General features: G+C 39.8%; 2 protein-coding genes across 2 annotated transcripts in view; one reads left to right on the forward strand and one right to left on the reverse strand.

Annotated features, from left to right (window-relative positions):
* Positions 1-13626, forward strand: part of LOC149919151 (protein eyes shut homolog) — a 71602-nt gene that overhangs the window by 20337 nt on the left and 37639 nt on the right. The window lies entirely within an intron of this gene.
* Positions 1993-8696, reverse strand: LOC149919152 (uncharacterized). The gene is made up of 2 exons (XM_090136713.1): positions 7715-8696; positions 1993-2015 (listed from the first exon to the last, which is right to left on the reverse strand). Exons 1-2 carry the CDS (start codon positions 8655-8657, stop codon positions 1993-1995), a joined length of 966 nt encoding a protein of 321 aa, XP_089992839.1. The 5' UTR covers positions 8658-8696.

A 13626-nucleotide genomic window follows, 5' to 3' on the forward strand; every position in this document is an offset into this window, starting at 1 on the left:
TGCTGGTCTTTACTTCAATTTGTGAGCTTTCTTATTCCTATTTCTGCTTCTTTCCTGTTGAGAAGGGGGGATTGAGCAAGCATCTGCATTAGGCAAGGTTAAACCACTCCAATATTTTTTTCATGTGTTCTTAAAGATTTGCAAAAACAGAAGCTTCATAATCTTCCAACCCTTTATTTTCTATTACCATTCTCATTAACAGTTTTTCAAACAGGCAATTTAAATCTTTTTTTGTGAAGTTTTGTTTGCTGCTATGATCTAAGCCTAGCAAACAGAGCGGTCTTTCCTGCCTGTAACTGTCTTTGATGTACCTGAAGATGGTTATGCCTCTCTTCAGTTGTATCTTCCTTAGCTTAGCCTATTTTAAAGGTTTCTTCTCCAGAAGAGTGAGAATGGGCTGCCCAGGGAGGAGGCCGAGTCACTGTTCCTGTAAGTGTTCAAGAAATGGTTAGATGTTGTACTGAGGTGTCCCTGAGGTCTTGGTAGGGAAATACTGGTGATAGGTGGACGAGTGGGCTGGATGATCTTGGAGGTCTTTTCCATCCTTGATGATTCTGTGATTCCAAATGTTCCAATCTCTATGCTGTCTTCTAGGTGCTTTTACCATACATGTGTTCATGCACTTTAATAAGTTTCCAAGCAAAGTGGTTGATGCCCTATACCCCTCAGAGATTGAAAGACATTTGGATAACATGTGCTTTAACTTTTACATATCCCTGAACTGGTCAGGGATTTGAACTTCATGATCTACGTAGGTTTCTTCCAACTGAACAAATCTAGTCTAGACTATATTCTGTACAGTGTTATGGAGAAAAAGGACATGAATAAAACAAAAGTTTTTGAGTAAAACATGAGTAAAACAAAAGTTTTTACTCATGAGTTAAAGTGGAGTTGAGGGGCAAAGAGAATAATTTTGAACATTAATTCATTTTAGTTCATTCAGATGATTGAAATGTCATCAATATGTTTTTATGAAGTAACCACTTCTGTAGAATACATTTTTAAAGGAGATACATGCTGCTTCTCTTACAGCTACAAAGCATGATGTTTAAATTATCTTCATTAAAAGAAGAATATATGAAGCAAGACAAAACAGCAGAAGGATGTCTGCTTCTTTCCAAAGACCAAAACAGAGAATACAATTGTTTTTTGTTTTGTTTTGTTTTGTTTTGTTTTTGTTCTACCTGTGCTGCCATTTCACTTTCAGAGTTATAAATTACACTTGCTGAAGCAAAAAACACACAAGGGGATATGTAAACTTAAGTATAGGAAGCATGCAAAAAGCTGGCAAATTGTGACTAAAGGGATGCTAAAAATAATAGTAATCCTAGGAAGAGGACAAATGCTGCAGGAAATAATAACATTGAAATAACATATCATTGCTGGAGCTCAAAAGTCACTCAACAAGATGCTGCAGGAGCCAAGACTACGGCTCAGGTGCTACACACCTGTGCTTATTTACTGGATAAATTTGCAATGAAATTATGTATGTGTAAATGACTTGCATAGTGTGCATATTACTGATGAATTGTAGTACTGTATGCAGCACATACCAACCCAAAGTGATTAACCAAAAAGAAGTTTAATGAAAGAAAATACTTAGTAACAATAAAAATATACATGACGATAGAAATCATAGTATGTGTTCACTTACCTATTCACAAAAATGAGTGTTACTATGATGAACCATTTTATATCCACAGTAATTACTGCACTCCTCATAGGAAAATGAGCAATTGCCACCTTGCTAAATATTTTAAATATCTGATGGAAATATCTATATCAATCAAAGAACATATTCATCTATAGATGTTCAAAAGAACTGTGGTTTGCAAATCTACATCGTACAACTGTCTATAAAGGTGACTACATTTGGAAATGATTCTTGAGGAAGTGGGCTGTGCAAATATGCATGAGACGGGAGCAGCAATGACTTAATATCAACCCACTAATGACTTGAGTGCACAAGTAAAGATGTGGTAATGAAATTTGCTAAAGACTCCAGTTAGAATGCTCTGTCAATAAAAAGGAGAATTAGAAAATTTTTACAAGTTTTGAGTGACCTTCAAAACTGGAGTAAGAGAAGCATTAAATATTATACTCTTAAGGAGTAAAACTAAAAAAATCTGTTGAAATGCAAGCTCGTCACTAGATGGAGAGGAAGATGTTGGTTTTTGGCAAATCCCAAAGCAATCCAATCCATGCAGAGCAAGCAGTACAGTACTATTCTGAAAAAACAAAACAGCAACAAAAAAAACCTACAGTCCTATGATGTTTTACTCAAGGTATTTTCAACTGATATACAGAAGAATTCACATCTTTACAAAGCTCAGTAATTAAATAAGAATCTTAATTGGAATATATTCTGTGAAGTTATGCTTATTTTCTTGCAAAGCAAAGCACAAAGGAGTGAACAGGGGATTATATCAGTTCTATTTCTGTAATCTTGCAAAACAGTGTGAAAATACAATTATTATTATTATTTTTTTTTCTATAGTTTGAAAGACTTCTGTAATTTTGGACTGTGAATGTGCAATAAAACTGACAACTTAACTTGTGAAACATACAATCTGAAAAATTTTGAAATGAATCACTGAATCACAGAACAATGGAAAGGACCTCTCAAGGTTATCTGGTTCATATGGGTCTTGCTTAAGCAGAGACACCTAGAGCTAATTGCCTAGGACCAGATCTAGACAACTTTTGACTATCTCCAATGTGATCAAGAAAAGATTACCAAGAATGGCCTCACAATGATATCTGCCAGCTCCCAGAGCTCATGGGTGCATCCCATCAGACCTTTAGTCTATGTCCAGTTTGTTTAAGCATTCCCCGAGCTATTCCTCTTACATCCTGGCCTCCAGAGCCTAGACCTGTTTGTAAAGACTGAGATAAAAAGGCATCTTGTGTCACCAAGTCTCTGACTTATTAATCAGTGGGCCTATACTTTGCCTGATCTTCATTTTGTTACAGATGCACTTATAGAAGTCCTTATTGAGTTTGACACCCTTGGCCATATTCAATTCTAGCTGGACTTGGGTTTTCCTGATTGAGTCTTTGTATGTTTGGGCAGTATCTCCATAACTCTCCCAGGTTACCTGTCTCTGTTTCCATTTTCTTTATGTTTCATTTGTGTATTTGAGCTTGGTCAGGAGCAAATTGTTAATCTGTGCAGGACACCTAGCATTTCTGCCTGACTTCCTGGTCATTAGAATAGACCACTCTTGAACTTGAAGGAGAGGATGTTTTAATATTCACCAGTCTTCCCTGACCCCTCTTCCCTCCAGGGCTATATCCCAATGAACTCTTCCAAGCAGATAGTTGAAGAGGCCAAATCTGTGCTCCTGAAATCCATTCTTTTTTTGATCTCTCTCCTCTTAGGCTCCTGAACTCCATGATTGCGTGGGTATGCTGCAGTCAAAGCTGCCTTTTTACCTTCACATTTCCAGCAAGCCCATCCTTGTTTGTGAATAATGGCTTAATGTCCAGATGGAGATTAGTGATGAGTGCTATCCCTCAGGGGTCAATACTTGGTATGGTGGTCTTTAACATCTTCATTAATGATACTGACAGTGGGATGTAGTGTACCCTCAGCAAGTTTTCAAATGACACCAAGCTGTGTGATGTGGTTGACATGTCTGAGGGGTGGGATGAAATGAGCCCAGGTGAACCTTATGAGGCTCAACAAACCCAAGTGCAAGTTCTTACATCAGGATTGTGACAACCCCTGCTATCAGTACAAACAGGGGGATGAAAGGATTGAGCACAGCCCTACCAACTAGGACTTGAGGGTATTGGTGGATGGAAAGTTGGACATGAGCAAGCAGTGTGCTCTCGCAGCCCAGAAAGCCAACAGTATTCTGGTCTGCATCTAAAGAAGCATGGTCAGCAAGTCAATTACAGTGTCACCCGTACTGTTCAGCTCTTCAATCCTTAACTAAAAGCTCTTAATTCTCTGCATCCCCTGGCAGATCTCTGTGCTTTCTATATTCTGTCTTCTTTGTACTTCTGTATAACCCTTTAGAAGAACTCCAGTCATGGGAACTATCCCAAGTTTCTGTCAGAACAGCAAAATCATAGCCCTGCAGCTATAATTTTGATTCTCAAGCTCTCAAATTCCTCATGTTTCATATTGTGCGGTGTGCATTAGCATACAGGCACTTCAGAGTGGCACCCATGCATATTGATTTCCCGTAATGACACTAGGGTTTGTTTTATTTTTCATAGTGTTGCTTTGTTGGTACTTCCTTGCTTACAAGACAAAACACCAGAGGTGATCCCACTTTAGCTCTGCTTGATGATTTTGTGTTCATATCACTCCAGGCCCTACGCTTGTCAACCCTGTCCCTAACTCCCTCACAGACTATCTGGTAACTTTGTTCTTCCTCTTTTGGTTCTAGTATAAAACTCTCCTTGTTAAGTCAGGTATCCTACTGATGATGCCTTTACCCTGCTTAGTCAGATGGATCCCATCTCTTCAAATACAGTGCTTGTTCATTTTTAGGAAAGTAATTATATGCTGTAGTGCTTTTAAAAAGGCATGGGACTCTACAGTACAAAGAAGTATTTTTAATTTGTATATTCCCTTAAAGTAAGTATAATCTATTTTTTATCAGCAGAACATTATTAGTGACCTCCCTTCACAGCAACTAAACAATTGTAATTGAACTAACGATCCTGGATTGATACAGACTTTTTTATTCAGTTTAGAACTTCCGAAGTAAATATTTTCCACCAACTAGCATTATATTTTGGGCATAATATGTTCCTTGATAATATCATATAGTATTCTAGTTCAGTTCATTTAATATCATTTCCCATGAGTCCTTAACAGAAAATAGGAAATAGCAGTTAAAATGATTGAAAGAAGAAATGCTGGAAAAAAACCAAAATTGTTTAACTTAAGAATATTGTAATCTGTAATCAGATCTGAATAAATTATGGAACTAGGTAGCATCATACAATAAACTAAAGACTATGTAAGACTTTCTTAATATTTATTAAAGGACTACAAAATAAATAAAGTTTCTCCATAAAAGTATAAGAGGAAGAAGTGAAGAATAATAGAAGGCTAACTTGATAATACGGTTGTTATGGTAACCATAAGAAGTAATAGCTGCACTATCACTGCTGATTTGTACTCAGTAGTAAAACGAGTAAGCTAGTATTTCCTAGCAAGAAAGAGCCTGTGTTATGTCTGAGTTGAAATTAGGTTAGTTATAACCTATCTACTATATGGCACAGAAAACAACATACCAGCATACAGATGATAATGAGGTAAATATTTTCTTTGTATGAAAATGTTATTACCCATAGCTTCATCCCTACAAATTAATATTTTTCTGGCTTTCACATAGTAGGTCAGATTTACAAAACCAGCATGAGGCTATATTATCAACATTCTCAGAGATATGGTAGTATTTACATTTGCTAAACCATGATTGCAGCATATCTGTCACTTTTTTTTTTTTTTCCAGAATTTTAAAAATGTCTCTAAAATAAAAATAGAATCAGTCTACAAAAACTTTGTTGCCAAAAAAAATTAGTTTGATCTACATTTCATCTCAACAGTTCCTATAAATTCTACTCATCCTGAATAAAACAAGCTTGCTTTTTGTTTATTTTGTTTGTTTGTTTGTTTTTCTCCAAAGCTCTGTAGTGCCAGAAATATTCAACATATCCAAAATACCAAACTGTTTTCTGTGTTTCTTTAAACACATGGATTTTCCAGGAATGTCTTCACAGAGTCACTACTAGCTCAGTATATGAAGATTGGGTTTTGTGGATTCTTCTTGAGAAATGACTCCCATTTTTGTAGTCAAAGAATTTTATAGTACTGATGTGATTAGTACCATAAATGCCCTAAAAATATTATTTATTTTTCACTGTAGTTAATTTGAATGCTGTCCTTTTTCTGTATGGTTTGAAAGATTTTTCCTGAAGACCTTGTACATATCAATGCAGATTCTGTGACTCAGCAAATTCTACCTTTAGATTTCCATACTGCAGTGATACTGCTGCCACTCTACTAAATATTTATCTTGAGAGTGTCCATTTAATGTTTCATCAAACTCTTTTTCAGCCATTTACTGTTTATTATCTCAGCAGTGAAAAGAGATTTGAGTAATTTGTTATCTGACATACAGATGCCTGGACCTATGCATTCATGCCTAAAGAGGTATATAGCTGTGCTGCTGATCTCAATACTTAAAACTATATTCTGTCATTTTATATCAGTAAAACCATTCATACAGTCTCATGTGGAAAGCATTGAGGTGTTTATTCAGATGACTGCAAGTTTCTAACTTTTGTACCTTACTTAAAAATGGTTTTGAAAAATGAGCAGAACACATTAATTCAATTTTTATTTTTATTTTTTTAATCCAAGTTTGAGTTTTTAATATTCCAAAACTGAACTGGATTTCTCTGTCACCCATGTACATTTTATCAGTTATATTATCAGGCTAGAGATATTCTCTCACAGATATTTCAGTGCCTCATTTCAGTGCACAGGTCTAACTGACATTTCAGCATCTTCTAACTTTCCTGTATTGCAAAACGGGATCAGGACCTTAATTTCCTTCATGCTGGTGTACATATTTAATCACTTGATCTTGTGATCAAAGTAGTTAATTATACATGACATGCATTCTAATATGTGCATAATTATTGACAAAGAGTAATTATGGTACAGAAAATATGGTGCAGCAATTATATAAATTTTGATTTAGAACAAAATCCATGTCATAAAAATGTTGACAAGTATGGATTTTTTTATGCCTCCTAAGTACAACCTGTATGTTTTACAATAGCACAAAAGCACAAACTATTGTACTACCACTGTTTTTGACATTGAAAGACCTAAGCAGTCCACCTTAATCAAGGACCTGTGCCATTTGCCACCATAAATTACAAGAAATACACTCAAAAACTTGTTTGAATAATGATTTATTTCTCTGAAGCCACTAGTCACGGAGTTAACTAGATCATTCTAGTTCTAATTCCACCCCTTATTCTACATCACTATATCATGCTTTATATATATATACACATGTATACAAACAAAAATGATTAAAATGCATCACACACACATCTATATACATATACATAGAATTACTGTCTGCACTCCCCCAGCATCAAGTTTCCTTGTGGTACACATTGAACATCCCCATTTTTCTGCATTACCCACCAAGTGGATGCAGGTCCCTGGGCAAAAACTACCATGGAGAGGTTTGCCCTTCCCAGAAGCTGGAAGAACCCAAACTGCTTTTCCCAACATGCTCTTTACATGTACAACAAGGACTTTATTTCCCTCTACAGTATGTAGGGAGCTGGATTGGGTAGGACTATCACGATTGATAGATCCTCTGGTACTGACTAACCATGTGGCTTCAACCAAATGCTTCTCCCAGTGCTTAAATGTTCCGCCACCCATTGCTTTCAGCATAGTTTTTAACAACCCATTGTATTGTTCAGTTTTACCAGAGGCTGGTGCATGGTAGGGAATATGGTAAATCCACTCAATGCCATGATCTTTGGCCTAATTATTTACAAGAGAATTTTTGAAATGAATCCCATTATCTGACTCAATTCTTTCTGGGGTGCCATGTTGGGGGTAGCTGTTGTTCATAGCTTTGGAGCGTAAGAATCAATTTAAAAACTAAGGGTCTTCTCTGTTGGTCCTGGTATCTGTCAAGTATTGCCATTAGCGTACTGGCGTATCTGTCTGGTGCTGTCATTGTGAGTTTCTGCCATATATCAGGCATCGTCCTCACTCTCTCAGGGTCCTGGTCTTGGCGTGGGTGGTTAGGAACAAAGTTAGGGTCATACAACATTTCCGCCACAGCTGTTTTCCTCAAATACTGGATACTCTTTTCAGCTGTATCGCACCTTTTCATCACAGGCTTCAAGCTGTCTTTGAAGGGGTACCTTTCCTTCACGGCTATTAACACTCGTTCCCAGAGGATGTCAGCCCCATCCAAACATCGACTAATTCCTCTGTCAATAGCTGGATCTCTGGCAATGGCTCCTAGTTGGCGAGCTTCATTACCATCTAGAGACAAGCTACTGGCTCTGCCGTCCCAATAGCAAACCAACCAGGAAACGAGGGTTTCATTTGGGCGCCGTGTAAACTCCTTTCTTGAGCCTTGGATTTCAGTCATCTTCAGAGGTCGACGAGTAGTTATGGAGATTTCCTCTTCATCACTCTCTTCTGCATGACTCTTAGTTTTTCCTTTTGCCTTTCTTGATGTTGGTGGTTCCGAGGAGGGCCCCTCACCTGGATCTTCCTCCACCTCCTCCTCCGCTTCTTTTTTCCGTTCTAGATGCGAGGACACTTGTTTCCATTTCTTGCCTTCCACAGGGGCAACTGATACTGTTACTGGTGTCTCCTGTAATTGATCAGATTTGACTTGGAGATTCTCCCCTTTGGCTTGAACCTCAGCTCGGAAACTCTCTCTCTCCGGAGTAGTATTATATAGGGCGCGGTAAGCACAAGCCAAACCCCAAATAAGTTGTACCTCGTTAGATTTATGTAAGCCGCACTGTCCCTGACTCAAATACTGGCTTAGTTTCTCAGGATCCCACAGGTGTTCAAGATGAAGTCCCATGACCCTGCGGGTCTCCATGCTCCTAAGATTTTTCCTAAACCTCTCCATATTCCCTGCCAGTCAGCATTCTCTGGTTTTGGAGGAGACTCCTTCCACTTACCACGCCTGTATTGGAATACATTCAAGGAGATTGATAACATGAACAGGGCTATGCCCACAAACATGAGCATTAACTCAGTATTCGAAAAACATCTTACAAACCGAGAGGAAAGCTGGAAACTGGTCTGAACATCATGTTGTTTGTAAAATTAGTTATTCCATTTGGAATGTAGTTGTTTGTAAAATTAGCCATTCCATCTGGGATGCAAATGTCAAAATTCATGTCATACCACATTGCATATAGGTACCAATATAGGTACCATACAGGTGTCTCCATCAGTGCACTTATGTGGTTATATATGAACACAATTCCACAACAAGTAATTATGACATTGATGACTGACCAGTAAGTCACGAGTAACACCATAGCATTTAATCCCTTACACAGCGCCCCCACGATAAAGAGTGGGTTCATCGCTGGTATCTGCTAAAAAGGGGTTAATGAATTGAAGCTAACAAGAGGAGGGGGGAAAAAAAGAAAAAAAGGCACTACCCAGACTAAGCAGTGCTCAAAGTTTACAAATATCCCAGAATACTGGCAGTACGCCTAGTCTTTCAAGGTCAAGTTTTCCAGCACAAAAACCTGGACTACTGATAATGCTCCCTAACGAAGCTCTCTAAGAGCAGAGAGAGAGATTCATTCTAAAAGCTAAAAAGTAGCTATGCCCGCATCCTCCACCAAAATCTGTCACAGAGTTAACTAGATCAATCTATGCCCGTGACAGGGGGCAGTAAGCCCATGCCCCCACACTCCTCCCCCCAGCCCCACAAAATGGGAAGGAAGAAAGGGAGGAAAAAAAAAAAAACAGTGGCAACAATCTATGGAGGAAAACTTATTTTACTAACTGTGATATTGGAATGCAAGATAACACAATATAATACAATGTAATCGAAATTGAGACTAATAAATCAAATAAGATAGGAGAGAGAGAGAGAGTTCCCAAGACCGAGTCAAACCTGAAAAGCTTGGAACGGCTAGGAAAGCACCCTCCAGCACCCACTGCCAGGCAGGAAGAGACCGCCCCACCCGGAAGGGTCAGATCCCATGACTTCCATAATGTATAGGGATAGGTACCTGGAATTGGAGCATTAACACTTTAATTCCAGTACACTAATGATGTTTTGATGCAGAATACTGAAAAACTAAAAATATAAAACCATGACACCACTGCAGCATCTGATTGTACTATAGAAATATATAGCACTTTTCTTAAACATTCTGTGTTGCAGGGAATCACATCAGCTTGTTCAGAAACAGAACTGATATGCTAGAAGGAGTTTATTACATCATCACTGTCAACTGATATTATTCTTATAATTTTTCTTCCACTGAGAGAATTGATATGGCAGTTATCATGCATCAGAGGTAATGTTCCTCACTCTCTTCTTGTAGAGTGAGAACTTGACTTTCTCTTATGAATAAAATCTCTTTCTTTACATGCCATCAATCATAGACACTGTCTTTCTGTCTCACTAGTACCCCCTATATCTTTTTATTTTAGAGGGAGTACCATGAGTTTCTGTTGAATTGCTTTATTTCATCTGTTTGGTAGTCTTAAATATATCATGAAGAGGGTTCTGCTGCTTTGTGATGGGCAGCTTAAATTACATTTAGCATTTTGTCAGAAATGACAGATGAATGATTTAATGATGTTGAATTCTTTACTTTGCACTAGTGATTCAAAGGACTTGTCTTTCATCAGCTGACTGAATTTAATTATCTCCACTGAAATGTTGTGCATTTGCACTGTCATAGGGTGCAAATGCCTCATTGTAAACGTATTTGACATGATACTGTTTTGAATTTTGTTGAGTTTGCCTCATTAGAATTTTAAAATTTTAATTTATGCAGCTTTCTTGTTTGCCTGGTTTTACATTTTCCTCAAGGTTTGTGCCATATTTGTATTTCACAGTGTACTGATGAAATCACTTTTTATGGGGAAAAAAAAAAAAAGTAACAGCAAACAAACCACTTCCAATATTTTTCATTGACAAAGCAAAGAACTTTTTCTGAGCCACTGCATGCTGCCTGAAATACTTGCATTCTGACTGATAAAAGTCAAGGAAACTTTTATACTTCCCAGTATTGTCTGCTCTGTTTCTCTTCTCCAGTACATGATAATGTATTCCTGCATCTTTCCTTATGGAAAGGTATATTCTACTTTTTTAGACCACTACGTTTTTAGAAGGTTGCTACCATATAATTGCTAGTCATTGTCTGCCTTGACTTTTCTTTAGTGTTTCTTATCATGAAGGTATTTTGCACCAGAAAGTGCTGGTCTATTTTGACCCCAGTAAGAAATGGACTCAGACTCTGTGAAGTAGTGTGTTAAATGATAATTTAAAATTCCTCTAGAATTCCTAGAGAAAAGAAGAAGACGTTATAGTAGCCTTCCAGTACTTAACAGGGAAAGAGACTTATTTAACATGGAGGTTAGCGATGAGACAAGGGGCAACGGCTTTGAACTAGAAGAGGGGAGATTTAGATCAGATATTGAGACACTGGAACAAAATTTCTGGAGAAACTGTGGATGCCCCATCCCTGGAGGTTTTTAAGACCAGGTTGGATCAGGCTTTGGTAGTGAGAGATGTCCCTGCCCATGGCAGGGAGGTGTTGCCGTTCTCTCTGCAACACTCGTTTTCCACTTTCGCTTTGCCAGCGAAACCGACCCCATACCAGGTCGGGGCCAAATGCTCACACAGACTCCAAGTATAGGTGAAGCAAAATGGCGTTTATTAAAATGTAGCAGGCACTTAAATATTCTCGTCCCGCTTTGTCTACACCCCTTGCATACACGCTGTCCTATTATGGGACAGCACCTGGCAAGCCCTGAGCATAGGGAACCTGACCCCGTCACACACCGTCTCCTCGCCACGCCTACTACATCTCCCCCTCCCTATGCTCAGTAATATCCCGTAACAGTGCGAACGCAAACGCTACAATTGTTCCCGATACCCGTGATACTCTATACTCTATGCATTGGTCCCTAAGCTACTACATAATCCTTAGCAAGCAATTCTGAAAGCACATAATCACACACGGCAGAATAGCGGCAATACACACAATTACTAAAAGTGCTAATACTATGCCCTTAACGATCTTCGCAATCCAACTCCCGAAGTTGCCAAACGTCTTCTTGAACCAGTCTCCGATGGGGTCGTCGTCCACCTGGATCCTCTCCGTATGGTCTCGCAGGGCTTTCAGCGCTTTATGGATGGATACGCTGTGGTCGCTAAGATTGAAGCAACACATTCCTTCTAGGTCTTCACATTCATGCCCCTGTGCCAGGAGCAAGAAGTAGATGGCTGCTTTGTTTTGCAGCACCGCATGCCGAATGCTGTTTGTGTCCTCTAGCATCGCATTCAATACTAATGTTGTTAAATTCGCCTGCTTAACTGACCAACATGCTAGGCGTTCTATCTGAGCCAAGCTCTGTGCTGCAGCAACCCCAGGGTCGTTCAGAGATTTTATCAAACATGCCGTTTGGCTAGCTAGATCGGTGTTGTTACGGAAGCTGGAATGGTTTGTAGTGTACCTAACAAAGGCTTCTAACGTGTATTGAGAAATGCCCATTAGGCAAGTGCAAAAGAGTGAGGTTGCCGATTGCAAGCTAAAGCAAAAGTCGTTTTGGCTCATCTTATTTACCTAAGTAACCCATAAATTCCCTGACAGTGACAAAAGGTGAATTCCCTCGCTCCCTGTGATAAAGCAATAACCACCACACACACTAAACATAGCATTTGCCTGTTAGAAACGCGTTTTCTCGTTGGCAGCAACGGTTGAGTTTCCTCCACGCTTCTCCTGGCCTTCTTTCGGGGTTCCTGGGCTGTCTCCTTCTTCGGTGTTAACAGGAGCCATACCTGCAAAACTCAGAGTCCCTTGTTATTGTTCTCTTTCATCAGATCTGGTTTGACCTTTCTCGACGGGATCCACATGACACTTCCCGTATTGACATGTTTTACAGCAGCATACCCTCTACCCCATACTAGAATCCTCCATCCTGGCTCCCATATTCCTGCCTCCGTTCTTATTTTGACTAGAGGGCCTTCCTCTAGAATTCTGGGTCGCCAGTGCTTTTCTACTGGTGCCCTGCTGGCATCCCCTCTTTCATAGTGATTTAAGGCAAACTGAGCTTTGGCCAGTATCTCTCCTTGTCTTGCTATTGGGATTCTGTCGTTATATCCCTCCCCCTCCCCAAGAACATAGATCTTTTCTTTGAGGAGGCGGTTAGCCCTTTCAACAATGGCCTGTCCTTGTGAGTTTCCCGGAATACCCGTAGTATGCTGAATTCCCCAGGCCTCTAACCAATCCTTGGTAGATCGTGATGTAAAACATGAGCCGTTGTCCGTTTTAATCTGCACTGGCAAGCCAAGGACCGCAATAGCTACAGCCCAGTGGGCCTGGGCCGAGGTAGAATTAGCTTTTCCGTGTTGGGTAGCCACGATCATCGTGGAGGCTGTGTCAACAGTAACTGCCAACCACGACCGAGGTGACATTCGCGGCTCCCACGTAAAGTCCGTCTGCCATATCTGCAGCGGCCCTAAGCCGCGGGGGTTGACCCCCGCCCCAATAGCAGGAGCTGAATTACAGTGAGGGCAGGCCTGCACCACATCCCTTGCAGCTGTAATGGAAATACCACAGGCTCGAGCGAGTGCCCGGGCGCCTATGTGAAGCGTGGAGTGGAGGTCTCTGGCCTTTCGGATCGTCAGGACACGGGACCCTGCAGCCGCATCTGCGGCTGCGTTGCCCTCTGAAAAGAATCCTGGTACATCCGAATGACTTCTTACATGTAAAATTGCTACAGGCTCTACTCGGGTGCACAAAGCATCTTCTAAGATAAGCGCTGCTTCCGTACTAGGGATGCCTTCTTGGCCCATTTTCAAAGCGAGCTTAGCTGCAAAAGCAGAATCTGTGACT

Source organism: Phasianus colchicus, chromosome 2 (assembly GCF_987193195.1).
Source record: "Phasianus colchicus chromosome 2, bPhaCol1.hap1.1, whole genome shotgun sequence".
NCBI lineage: Eukaryota > Metazoa > Chordata > Aves > Galliformes > Phasianidae > Phasianus > Phasianus colchicus.